Source organism: Elaeis guineensis, chromosome 2 (assembly GCF_000442705.2).
Source record: "Elaeis guineensis isolate ETL-2024a chromosome 2, EG11, whole genome shotgun sequence".
NCBI classification, from domain to species: Eukaryota; Viridiplantae; Streptophyta; class Magnoliopsida; order Arecales; family Arecaceae; genus Elaeis; species Elaeis guineensis.
The window spans coordinates 20300627-20314744 of NC_025994.2; the positions used below are offsets into that span (position 1 = coordinate 20300627).

At 36.6% G+C, this 14118-nt stretch overlaps 1 protein-coding gene across 1 annotated transcript in view; it reads right to left on the reverse strand.

Annotated features, from left to right (window-relative positions):
- Window positions 1-10461: 10461 nt before the first annotated feature.
- Window positions 10462-14118, reverse strand: part of LOC105032631 (187-kDa microtubule-associated protein AIR9) — a 48126-nt gene continuing 44469 nt past the window's right edge. The window contains 5 exon segments of the mRNA XM_010907126.4: window positions 10462-10764; window positions 10767-10788; window positions 11088-11219; window positions 11302-11334; window positions 11832-11890. Of these exon segments, the coding sequence (XP_010905428.2) occupies window positions 10613-10764; window positions 10767-10788; window positions 11088-11219; window positions 11302-11334; window positions 11832-11890 (398 nt within the window). The 3' untranslated portion in view covers window positions 10462-10612.

Here is a 14118-nt window from a genome sequence, read left to right on the forward strand (position 1 = left end):
TCCGACGAACATGAGAAGAGGATGCCGCAGCTTTCACGGAGAAAAGAGGAAGAATCGAGCTCAACGATCGCCGTGGAGGCTCTTGAGGGAGGGGGGAGGCTTGTTTATAGAGGGTCCTAGAGCTCCAGTGGTCCTAGGACTCTTTTCCGTCCGGGATTCATCAGAGAAGAAGACTTCCATCGGGAGTCTTCCTCCAATTTTTTGTTTTTTTTCTTTTTTTTTGGTATGGACTTTAGGCTTTTATATGGGCTTAGTCCAAGGCCCAAAAGGGCCGGGTGTCACATATATCTTCACATGCTCTAAATGAATCTACAGTAGCATTCTTCCATTGTAAAGGAAAGCTCTTATCTTTCATAAAGACTCTTATGAGCTCTACTCCTTTTGGATCATATATTATGCTGGCTCTTCCTTCAAACGTCAAGAAGTAGTTTTTCTCTATCATCTATCCCACATCAACAAGTTCAAGGTTAGGAATATAAAGTACATTAGGAATATATCTTGTACCTTTCTTAGTTTGGACAGTAATTGTGTCTTTTCCAACAGACTCCACGATGTCTCCATTTCCCATTCTTACTTGGACTTTCACTGTAGGATACATGCTGTCAAAAATTCTGGGGTTGTTCATCATGTGACTTGTGCACCCACTGTCAATGTACCAGATTGAGTTTTCATTAGGTTTGATTGACCTAGATGCTATAAACATATGCTCCTTTTGTGGTTGAGAGTCGTCTATGTAGTTCGCTTGATGATCCTACTGGACCTTCTTCTTTCCACAGTTTTTGGCTATATGCACAAACTTTTTGCATTCAAAGTATTGGACTTTCCCCTTATGCCCACAATCTTGCTCCAAATGGTTCGTCTTCTTGCAGACTCCACAAGGTGGAAACTTCTTTTTATTCTCTGGATTTACAAACTCCTTCGTTCTGGATCCTGACTTTTGGTTTCTCTCTCCTTTAGATCCTAACTTCTGTTTTGACTGGAATGCAGACTCCTCTGATTCTTGGACTCTCCTCTGATATCTCTATTCATGAATCTACAGAGACCCTACTAACTCATTGAGAGTGAGTTTAGTAAGATCGTTGGACTGCTCTATAGCTGTAACAACTGGATCATATTTGTTCGAGAGGCTAATCAAGACTTTTTCAACAATTCTATGTTCTCGAATTTCTTCATCATAGAATCTCATCTGATTGACAAGTTCTAAGATTCTTCCTGAATGATTTTGAATAGATTCAGACTCCTTAAGCTTCAAGTTCTCAAAATCTCTTCGTAAGACTTGAAGCTTTAAGGCCTTATTTTGCTTGTTCCCTTGGAACTCAGCCTGTAGAGTCTCCTGTGCTTCCTTGGCTGTTTGAGATCGAATGATCCTTGTAAAGATTGATTCAGAGATAGCAGAATGAATAAAGGTAAGTGCCCTAAAATTTTTGGTGGATGCTTCCTTCTCTTGTTTTAGCTATGCTGCTGTGAGATCTCCTTCTCTCGGAATAAATCCTTCTTCCATGATTTCCCATAGATCTTAGGCCATGAGGAAGGACTTGAGTTTGACAGCCCATACCTCATAGTTCACGCCAGAAAATATTGATGGCAGGGGCAAAGTTGGTGATGCCATCCACTTTCCTGTAAGATCTTTGATGCTCTGATACCACTTGTTGTAATTAAAGAGGAGAATTTATAAATCTGTAGAGAGAAATATGGAGGAGAAACAAACTTTTGTTACTGTAACAAAATTTCTCACACACTCCAATGCGTACAAATGAGACTCAACTGATTCTATTTATAAAGAACTTTATCCTTATCTAAATTGTAACTCGATAACTCCTATTCAAAATAAAACTGTAGATTTAAATTTTAAAAGAAGTCGTATCTCAGCAAAACATCATCCTTTAACAATTTTAATAAAAGTAACACATTTCAATAAAAATAATAGATTTTTATTAAAAATATTTCTAGAAGATTAATAAATTTTAATAATATATTAGTAATATTATATATATTAAATATTAATAAAATATATTACTTTTATAATAAAATATATAATTAATTAAAAAATATTTGCAAATAATATATTTTTTTAAATAAAAAAATATTCCATACATCATGCGTGTTATATACTAGTATATATATTAAAAGAGGGACATTAGTTTTTGTCTACCATGCGTTTGTTTTCTCCCAACATACCATCCGTCACATGTCCTAAGGCAGCTCTATTTTTTCTTTTTTTTGCTTCGAACCTTTTGCCTCCCATTCTTCGCATGAAATGGGCATGATCGGAGTTTGAATCGACTGGGAGGGAGGTGCTGGAGTTCAAAGGCCCTGAGATGGAGGTCAGCAACGATGATAGAGGCAATGCAAGTTCGATCCTGGGAGAGAAGGGCATGGACGAGCTAGGGATGCAGGAGCAGCCGAACAGATGCCTCTTCAATCGAATGCCACGATCATCGAGGGAGTCACAAAAGTAGGGGGACTGGAAGCTCCCATTGTTGAAAAATATAGGCGATTTCATGCATGTATTCTAAAATTTTTTTGAATAAATTACAGCGGAAAGCAAATAGATTTATCAAATTAATCTATCATGCATATGATCTAATCATCAAATCAACCTACTCTAGGATCTATAACATGATATATTGCATATAAAATTTGAAAAATCTAGTCAATAAAATCTGTATGCATGGATGTAAGCAGTAGATCAGATCTATACCTATTTAAGTTCAGAACTCGATATCTGAGTGCAGATCGACGATCGTCGCTGCTGAGAGATGTAGTAAAGATAATCCTCACTAGTTGCTCGCGGCCGCACATGCATTCGATCTTTACAAAAAGTCCACTCAAAATTTCGATCTGATCGGTCTTCTCGAGAATGCTAGTTCGTATGAAGATCTTCTTCTTGGCTGATCTAGATCCTTTCTTCAAATCTCTAAAATCTTTTCAAAGATTGAAGATGGGCTTCTGGAGAAGATGAAGAGGTGAAAGAAAGATGGAGAAGAAAATAATTTTCTTCTTATTTTTTCTCTCTTTCCAAACCCTTAGGAATAAAATCCTAGAAACCTAGTTTTTGCGCACACCCAAAGAGAAAGAACTCTCCTTCTTTTTTCACGCCATGAACCCACACCCAAGGACTTCTCACACACATAAGAAAAAATAAAAACCCTTTTTATTAGGCATGTAAGGAGTTGGATGAAGAGTCCAAGAGACCTTGGACTCTATCAAGATGTGTCGCCCCCTCTTACAATTCCATGCCAATACACATCCAAAAAAATATTGGACACCTCTTTTCATAATTTTTCATAGTAAATCAGTTCTCCAACTAATTTCTCATGATGAGAAACCTCCTCAAAATATCATACATATAAAGAGAAAAAAATAAGTTGACGGCAAGCTTTTGTAGATAATGTCAAACATTATCTATATGATATCCAATTCAAATCTCATTTAAACATACCAAATAAAACCAGATCTCATCCAATTTTGGACGTGAGATAGAGAGGGTGAGGGACTCTTTGGCATAAAAAAATCTCTTGCAAAAACTATTTGTCCGTGAAGAAGAATGACATCAAAAATTATGGCGTAAGGAGAGAAAGAGTCCAATACAATATGGACTCTTGGTTTCCTTATTTGAATCCAAACCAAATCACATCTGATTTAGCCCAAATAAAATAGACGAAATCAAATCTAATTAGATTTATAATTTTTTAATCAAATTTTAATTAAATTAAGAATTGATTGAACTAAAATCCTAATCAAATCAGGAATAATTCTCTCTTAGCGATTAGATCATCTCATAACCTAATCGGATCAAACCTAATTGAATCTAATTCAATTAGATTTTATCTAATCCTCTTTGCTCAATCAAATTGAGCTAATCAGTAATCTAATTGCTAATTAATTTTTATTAATTTACTAATATTTGATGAATAAATTTATTATAACTTTTGGATAAAGTTAATCATCAATCGAATTGATGATTAAGCCCTTGAATGATTCTCAATCATTGATCAGCCACATGATCAGTCAAAAATTTTTTTTAGTGTGACCCCATAGATTCGAACCTAAGCTGATGGCACAGAAATAACTTTCTGAATCAATCGATGTAACCATCTGACAATGGTGACCCGACGTCCGGATAGGTCGAATGATGGCGAAGCAATATTCAAGAACCTATTGACGTATGGTGACCGTATAATTCATCCTTTTGATCATAATGCTCAAAGATGACTTAGGATTAACTATCAATCCTAGATAAGTCATCCACATTATATTTCAATCTTTCAAATCCATCATATGGATTATCCGAGCTCAGATTTTGCTAAATTGAAATACATGATACATTAACTCCTACTAATTCGAAGGGATCAATTCCATCTTGACTCACGCACTAACTTGACAAGTACTTGACTGCACCCAAAAATCTTCCGTCACTGAATTTAAAACTCAATTAATCCAGCACCAAAGTACAGTGAGTTGCTTGCAAGTCACCGTGGTGATCTCAGGTCGGAGGGACACTTATACCCATTCCCTTCATAAGCTACTCTTGATAGTAGAGTACTCCGCAGTTGGTAACATTCAATGAGATGCACTCCTACATCTCACTTGCATGCCATACCAGTGTCTCCACACTATTTGGTTACGAGGACAACCAATGCATATGGTATACAACGACCTACACTTGATATCGCTATCGTCCTAGTAACAGCGTATCGTTTGATCATGAACCAGTTTAAGAACTATGCGATAAATTCTCTTTTATCGATCAAAGTATTCCTAAGGACTTCATCACAATATAGGAGTTCGTTAGAAGATGTCACCTTGTAATGAAAAAGATTAAATAATTTTTATTATTTATCAATTCATATTATTTATAATTAGCACAATCATCAAACGATTGGCTTTAGGATACAATTTCCAACACCCATGCTACACCACCTCGTTCCTCACCATCATCATCCTTGGCGTTGGCTTAAACACCAAGCTCGACCTCACCCTTGAGACCTGGATGCACTAAAAACCCCTTGAGCACCTCTAGCAACAACAGTAGGTCACCTTCGATGAGTGATTGTCGGCCTCAATCGCCTCCCTCGATCAATCCCCATAAGATTTTGCCTTCGTCCTCTCTCTATTTTCTTTTGTGATGATGGGAGTGGTGGGGATTTAGGGTTAATAAAATCAAGGATCATGTAATTTGATAGCAGGATTTAGATGGAACCCTTAGATATCTCTGTATTTTGAGAAAATTGTATATTTTTTCTTTTTTAGTATGTAAGATCTCTATATCCGTCTTTGATTTCTATATTTTAAGCAGTTTTGTTGGTCGTTGTGGAAGATACATGCATCCCATTTATGTATGTTAGGCAACTCTTCTTGTACCAATATCTTTAGGATCTAACAATCAATAGGTGCAAGCAATGGAAATGGACTGTTTTTCCAAAAGGATTGGATATGATTTCTTAGTGTGTTTGCAGTGTTGATAAAAGAAAATTTTGATTTGTTAGTTATGATGATAATGTTTAATACAGAGTTCCTGTATAACCATGGGTAAGATATTATATTGTATATATGTAAATTAGGACTCTGCTGGAATTTGGGCCGGCGACTATGCAGGATTTCATTCTAAACTTGGGAATAGTTTTATTTTCATAAGTATCTCTATTTTTTTCCTAATTTTTTAGTATTTTATTAATTAAAATTTAAAGTTAATAAGACTTTGACCTGCTCAAAGAATTGAGGTAGCTGGTAGGTTGAATTCTTCTTCGTACACATGTGCTTTGTATCAACTTCTAGGTAGATGTGACTGATAAATATTTTCAAATTGAGGCCAAAAATCTGCCATGTAACGTTGAAACATAAGTGGGTCACTTGATCTTTTTAGCAAATCTTTTAAGGTCAGTTTAATGGATCCTTCTTTTGGGAGCACCAATTCAACTTTTGAGCGATGGTAAGTCATTATGCTAAAACCAAAAGTCGAAAAGAGATACACGTATTTAATGATTCATTATCCAAGTCATTTAACTTAATTGATAGTTAATTATACAAATAAGATTATTATAAAAATACTAATAATGACATATAATATTTTTTAAGGAAATAGAAAAGCGATCCAAACCGCCAGTCAATACATTCCAGGTTGTTATATAGAACACCCAAGTTTAACGGTCACATATTCATTTACTTCACGTTATATCTACCCCTGTTAAGCTTTTCACCACACACACACATATACATATACATATATATATATATATACACACACACACACACACTTTTCACCACGTGCGCCCACACACACACACACACACATATATATATATATATATATATACACTCTTCACCACATTAATCCATCCATTGAGCCTTACACAAAACCCAAACCTTCTTATTAATTACACTAATTATCGCAAAATAAAACCTTCCAAACTGAATCAAGAGCTCTCGTTAATTATTGAGTAAAATCTCCTAAACCACGACAAAACTCCAAAACAGATGAAGCAATATGGTCAAGAAATATCAGAGGTCAAGAATGAGTTAGAGTAGAACAAGTAATCCGATATCTAACAAAAAAAAAAGGAATAGGAAGAAGTTTAGCGAACATTGTTTTTCAGAACCAATTCAAGATGCTCAATAGCGAGTTGGAAGATGGAGTTAGCCATGATTGTGAACACCACCTTGCAGTGCAAAGCGATAGCCGCAGTGAAATAAGTGATAATTATTACATCTATGGCTAAAAGAAGAGTTTTGTCTCAATCTCAAATCTTTAAATTTTCTCACAAGCCATCAATTGGGAATATTCACATCAGTTACTTTATCAACTGATTCTTGATCGGGATCTCACAAGGTCACCATCCATTGCTGTCTTCTCCTATAAAAGATGAGAATGTGGCCGCCAGAGATGTCTTCGTGATCAAGCCCCATATACTAGTGTATTCTTATTTTGCTTGGAGCTCAAAAATTCTGCTGTCGTTGGTAGTAACGATAGCTCGATCCTTTCGGCAGATTAGAACATTTTTATATTATTGAGATAGATGGCTTCAAAAGAGTGTATATGGATGACAGATCTTGAAGATTATATTTTAATATATTTATTAAAAATAATAAAATTCAAAATGATAAAATTAAATACCAATACTATTAATAAGATCAATAGTATTTTAATAAAAATAACATATTTCGTAATAATAATAGATCTTTATTAAGAATATTTTTAAAAGATATTATATTGTATATATGTAAATTAGGATTCTGCTGGAATTTGGGCCGGCGACTATGCAGGATTTCCATTCTAAACTTGGGAATAGTTTTATTTTCATAAGTATCTCTATTTTTTTCCTAATTTTTTAGCATTTTATTAATTAAAATTTAAAGTTAATAAGACTTTGACCTGCTCAAAGAATTGAGGTAGCTGGTAGGTTGAATTCTTCTTCGTACACATGTGCTTTGTATCAACTTCTAGGTAGATGTGACTGATAAATATTTTCAAATTGAGGCCAAAAATCTGCCATGTAACGTTGAAACATAAGTGGGTCACCTGATCTTTTTAGCAAATCTTTTAAGGTCAGTTTAATGGATCCTTCTTTTGGGAGCACCAATTCAACTTTTGAGCGATGGTAAATGCCATTATTCTGAAACCAAAAGTCGAAAAGAGATACACGTATTTAATGATTCATTATCCAAGTCATTTAACTTAATTGATAGTTAATTATACAAATAAGATTATTATAAAAATATAATAATGACATATAAATTTTTTAAAAAAATAGAAAAGCGATCCAAACCGCCAGCCAATACATTTCAGGTTGTTATATAGAACCAATTTAACGGTCACATATTCATTTACTTCACGTTATATCTACCCCGTTAAGCTTTTCACCATCTTTTTGTGCGTGCGCACGCACACATTTATATATATACACACACACTCTTCACCACGTGCGCACAAACACACACACACACATATATATATATATATACACACACACTCTTCACCACATTAATCCATCCATTGAGCCTTATACAAAACCCAAACTTCTTATTAATTACACTAATTATTGCAAAATAAAACCTTCCAAACTGAATCAAGAGCTCTCGTTAATTATTGAGTAAAATCTCTTAAACCACGACAAAACTCCAAAACAGATGAAACAATATGGTCAAGAAATATCAGAGGTCAAGAATGAGTTAGAGTAGAACAAGTAATCCAATATCTAACAAAAAAAAAATGGAATAGGAAGAAGTTTAGCGAACATTATTTTTCAGAACCAATTCAAAATGCTCAATAGCGAGTTGGAAGATGGAGTTAGCCATGATTGTGAACACCAAGGCTAAAAAAAGAGTTTTGTCTCAATCTCAAATCTTTAAATTCTCTCACAAGCCATCAATTAAGAATATTCACATCGATTACTTTATCAACTGATTCTTGATCGGGATCTCACAAGGTCACCATCCATTGCTCTCTTCTCCTATAAAAGATGAGAATGTGGCCGTCAGAGATGTCTTCGTGATCAAGTCCCATATACTAGTGTATTCTTATTTTGCTTGGAGCTCAAAAATTCTGCTGTCGTTGGTAGTAATGGTAGATCGATCCTTTCGAAGATTAGAACATTTTTATATCATTGGGATAGATGGCTTAAAAGAGTGTATGTGGATGACAGATCTTGAAGATTATATTTTAATATATTTATAAAAATAATAAAATTTAAAATGATAAAATTAAATACCAATACTATTAATAAGACCAATAGTATTTTAATAAAAATAACATATTTTCGTAATAATAATAGATCTTTATTAAGAATATGTTTAAAAGATTAAAAAATTTTAATAATATATTAATAAAATCATATATTATTAAATATTAATAAAATATATTATTTTTAAAATAAAATATATAATTCATTAAAAAACATTAGATGATATATTTTATAAAAAAAAAAAAAGTATCCCACGCATCCTGCGGGTTATCTGCTAGTTCTAATAAATAATACATCTTGTAATCTTAAATTTGGTACCAAAAATATTGATTTATGTTCATATCTTTTTAGGGGAAAAAAAAATCGAGGAGGGTCGTTTGCTTACCTGCGAGTCAAGCTTGGAGACTTCGCGGAGTTTATGGTGGCTGGCAGCATCCTCTTCGAGTACATCGTCAGCGGCACTGCGGTGGGGCGGTCTTGGGTCATACCATAGCTCGCCACTCTCTTCAACCAGAAGCCGGACTTCTTCCGCATCGTAGCGCCGAGGCTCGCCGAGGACTACAACCACCTCGACCTGATGGCGGTCCTCATCAGCATCGCCGTCCCCGCCCTCTCCGTCGTCGGCACGAAGTCCTCCTCCCGTTTCAACTCCGTCGCCACCCTCCTCCACCTCTTGATCATCGTATTTATAGTCATGTCAGGCGAGACCTCAGAGTCGGAACGGGAAAAGCTCATTGGGTTCTTGGCGATGATTATAGTCTCGTCGGCGGTGACAGCAGTCTACTGGGGTATCAGCCAGGGAGGGTGAGCAATGTATGCGTTGACATTGCCCATTTGGTTTGCCCAACCACGGGGATGAAGCTGTGTGAAGGAGGCGAGGAAGCCGAGGCTATGGGGGATACCATTGGTGCCATGGCTGCTGTCAGCTTCCATTGCAGTGAACGTTTTCCTGCTGGGCTCGATCGACGGGCGGTCATACGTGAGGTCTGAGATACGGACAATAGGGTTGCTGGTGTGCTACTTCCTGTTTGGGCTTCACGCATCGTATCATACAGAAGGGCTGGTGACACCACGGAGACTAGCCAAGCCTTGAGAGTGCTGAGTTAGCACCGTGGAAACAAATAGCAGCAAAACTAAAAAAACAGTAGAGATTAGAAGGGAAACCGAAGCCAGTGAGCAGGGATAAGCAAGAAGGCTAACCAGCTTGACAAACGTTTTCCCATGTGACAAGTGGAAATTGATCGGGATTTGGATGGCGGGCCTCTTCTACCGCAACATTGCTTCTTTTCCAGTGTAAAGATTTGCAAAATTTCATTATTGATTTCGTTAGAAGTTTCAGATATCATTTAGGCATTACCGTAAGGGAAGACGAGAGCTTACAGGACCTGTAACACTTCTGTGTTTCCATTCTTCACATAAAAAATAAAATTAAAATGCCAATTTATCTGAAGGACATTTCAGTTAATCTAGAAAGACTGAAAATGCCAGAAACAGAGTTCATTAAAATCCTGATTTCTGAACTGCAGAATGATTCAAATCTCCAAACTGTTCCATTGACAAAACCCTTCCGGCATGCTCCAGGTTCCGAATATACAGACTTGGCTATACAACATTTCTCACAGCTCCCAAACACTATTTACACCAATAGAGTCAGTAAACAGACAGCTCTGGTGACTGATGGAAACATAAATCAATGATGGGTGGTGAACGGGTGAGCTGGCTTCCTTAGTGAGGCACCATGGATCTCTGTCAACAATATACAGGTAGATTCACACCACAATCACGCAAATCAAAATTCTTGCAAGCCTAATATCGGGAAATTTATATGTAACATTTCTGTGAAACAAATCACTAACTGCCGCAATAGCGGATAAAATTCTGTAACTTGTTTTAAGTGGACCGAAGGGTATCTTTCCTTCTAATATCATCCGTCATGTCCCTATCTTGAGAAGGGAATTAAGGGATGTGCTATTGAATCTTTGGGCAAATCCTCTTATCACAAGAACAATGACATCACGCATGTGCCGGGTCTGCACCATCAAGTCCACTTCATTCTCACTGTCCACTACAATCTTGAAGCGTGTTGGTCGTTGCGATAAAGCTCAACCTGCAAAACCCAAGAGATGAGCCAATTACCACCATGTAAAAAATGATGCCAGCTGTCTCTATTTACAGTCAAAGATTATTTTTGTATCCATATACTGAAAAATTCAACATGGATGGTGACATTCAATGCCTCTGATCATACACACAAATTCCTTCATGACTACTAAGCAAGCATTTGGTGATGCAGTTTTTGATCCTGAAAAACAAGGGTACGTGACATTTTTCCAGGTTGGCATATAATTGTTGTAAGAGTTGCCATAGATTTATTCTAATCTTTCATGCGAAAATAGAAACACTCACATGGAAAGGAGGAGCATAAGTTCCCTTGATTTCAGTAGTTGGAAACGAAGTCTTTGAACCTGGTTTCACAACCTTGACCCTTTTTCTGTTGACTTCTAGAATTCTTCTCTCAAGATTTCCCACTCCTAGAGCCTGGGAAAATGAGACAATGGTTTGAGTTCCCAACTCATCTAACCTTAATGTGATAACATAAATGGTCCGTGAGAATAGCTACCTTCTTCGGGGACCGGTCTTTGTCACACAATGCCTGCTTCCAGTAGAAAGTGAGGAATGTCAACTTTCCAGATAAGAAAATCAACAATTTAATAATCCATAAGCAACATGCACCACTCTATGCATGGACACATGCATCACTCTATGCACGGACACAAGCATGACCATAAAGATATAATTGCTGTCAGAAGAGAGGGAAAAAAACTAAGGGCCATTTGAAGAGCGAAAAATTCTGCATAGTGTTACAAGGAGAAATCATCAAATAGCCATTACTTGTGAAAGTCCAAACAGTTATTGGTCTTATCATTATCATTGCTACATATGCCCCTTGAGAAAGTACTACTCTTCAGTGTTTTTACCACAATAATTATGCTTGCACATATTCACAATGTTTGAATACATGACAAAGAATGACCCAAAGCATATTAGGCATATTTGATCAAGGGCAAGACTGCCATCTGGATGAAACAGTTCCTGTGTTCTCTTTTCGGAAGAGTAAGAATACAATTTTACAAGTGCAGTAAACATCACCTCAAACTTGACAGATCCAAGATCCAGCTTCTGCTTCACTTCTTTGTAAATGTCGGGCTCTGTAAATGCAGAAAAGAGCTAATTAAATATATGTACGGACAGAAAATTATATCTGTTAAGATATATTTAGCATATTTCTTTCCATGTATAGTGGATATTTCTTTCCATGCATAGTGAAGGTTTTTGTGGCATTATTGCTGTATTATTGCTGACTTATGTTGCCATATGTATACATTCTGTACTCTATATATTTTGATCAATGAAACCCCTAGAGAGCAAGCTCTTTTATCCCTCTTTCATGGTATCAGAGCAGAAACCCTAACTTGGGATATTGATCCATAGCCACCAACAACTCTCCTTCCTCCCCTCTTTATCCCCTCTCTACTGCCGTCTGGTTTCTCTTGGCCTTCTCTGGTGCTACTGGATTTCCCTGGTGCTGCCCGACTTCTCTTGCTGCCGCCGCTAGATTTTTCTACTGCTGCTTGTTTCCTTTTTTTTTTTTTTTTGATCTTCCCTGGTGCTGCTAGTTTTCTTTTGCTGCTGCCACTGGATTTTCTTGCTGCTGCTGGTTTCTCTTTTTTTGGTCTTCCCTGGTGCTGCCCTATTTCTCTTGCTGCTGCCGCTGGATTTTCCTGCTGCTGCTTGTTTCCTTTTTCTGGTCTTCCCTGATGCTGCCCAGTTTCCTTTGCTGCAGCCGCTAGATTTTTCTACTGCAGATTGTTTTTTTTTTCTGGTCTTCCCTAGTGCTACTAGTTCTCTCTAGTGCTGCTTGACTTCTCTTGGGAAGTGATCCTTATTGGTAACTTTTGGTCTCCTTTCTTTTTCTTCAGGTGGTGCTTTCCTTTGGTGGCAAACATGTCTTCATTTACCGCAACACTACTAGTTGTTAACATCAAAACTCCCATACCATTAGAACTTATAGATTCTACATATTTAGTGTGGAAACAAATTTTCCTAAATGTCTTAGAGAGTTTTGGTGTCACTCTGCATGTGGATGGGACCAGCATTATCCCTCTTCAAACTATTGAAACTATCGATAAGAAGACAATTGTGAATCCAGAGTATTTAGTGTGGAAGAAGGTAGATACCACCATACTTTTTTGGATTAATGCTACTCTATCTCTTAGCATACTACAGATGGTTATATCCAGTTCACCCAAAACAGTCCATAATGCATGGAAAATCATTGAGACATACTTTCTTGACAAAACCGCCTCTATGACTTTTTTCTGAAATCTGAATTACGAAGCATCAAGAAGGGATCAATGGGCATGAGTGAATATATGAAAAAGTTAAATCCAATTTGTGAAAATGAGTTCAATCACAATTTGATCATGACTGTTCTTCTGGGACTACCAGAGAAATATAGAGGATTTGTAAGTGCATTAAACATACACAGGATGAAATCTATAGTTAAACAACTTCGACCTCTTCTACTGCAAGAAGATACAGATGTTCAACGCCGTGTCGAATTGATGACACCTGCTTCTTCCACCACTGAAGGAGAAACCCTTTATGCAAATCGCGGTCAAGGTCATCGTGGTGGATGCAGGGGTAGTTTTTGCAGAGGCCGAGGATAGAATGGCAGACAATTCAAATCCTAATCGTGGATATAATAGAGCATACATATATCCTCAGCCCTTTCCTCATCTTAACCAACAATCCAAATTTCCACAATTTGGCACACAATGCCAGATATGTGAAAAATTTAATCATTCTGCTCTTCAGTGTAGGCAACGTTTTAATCATGCTTTCACCACAGATGATATTCCTCGGACCTTCGCTGCTATGAGCCTTCAAGAGCATGGTAAGGAAATTTAGTATCCAGATACTGGAGCATCTAATCATATGACTGCTAACTCTAGTATTCTCTTCCTCTAAACCTTATGATGGACATGAAAAAATTTTAGTTGGTAATAAAAATTTACTTAATATTACTCAGATCGATGAAACACGGTTGAGTACTCCTTCCAACTCCTTTGCTCTCAAAAATGTTCTCGTTGTTCCTTCTATTAAAAGAAATTTACTTTTTGCTCATCAATTTTGCCATGATAATAATTCTTGTTTTGAATTTGACTCTTCCTATTTTCCTGTAAAGGATCTGAAAACGGAGAAGGAGCTTCTCAGATGCCGTAGTTTGGAAACTTCACTCTATCCAATTTCTTCTAGAGTTGCAAGTATAAGGAATAAGCAACGGTCAATCTTTGTTGGATCTAGATTTCGTGGAGATATTTGGCATAGACGATTAGATCATCCTAATCTGATTGTTCTTTCTAAATTTCTTAAA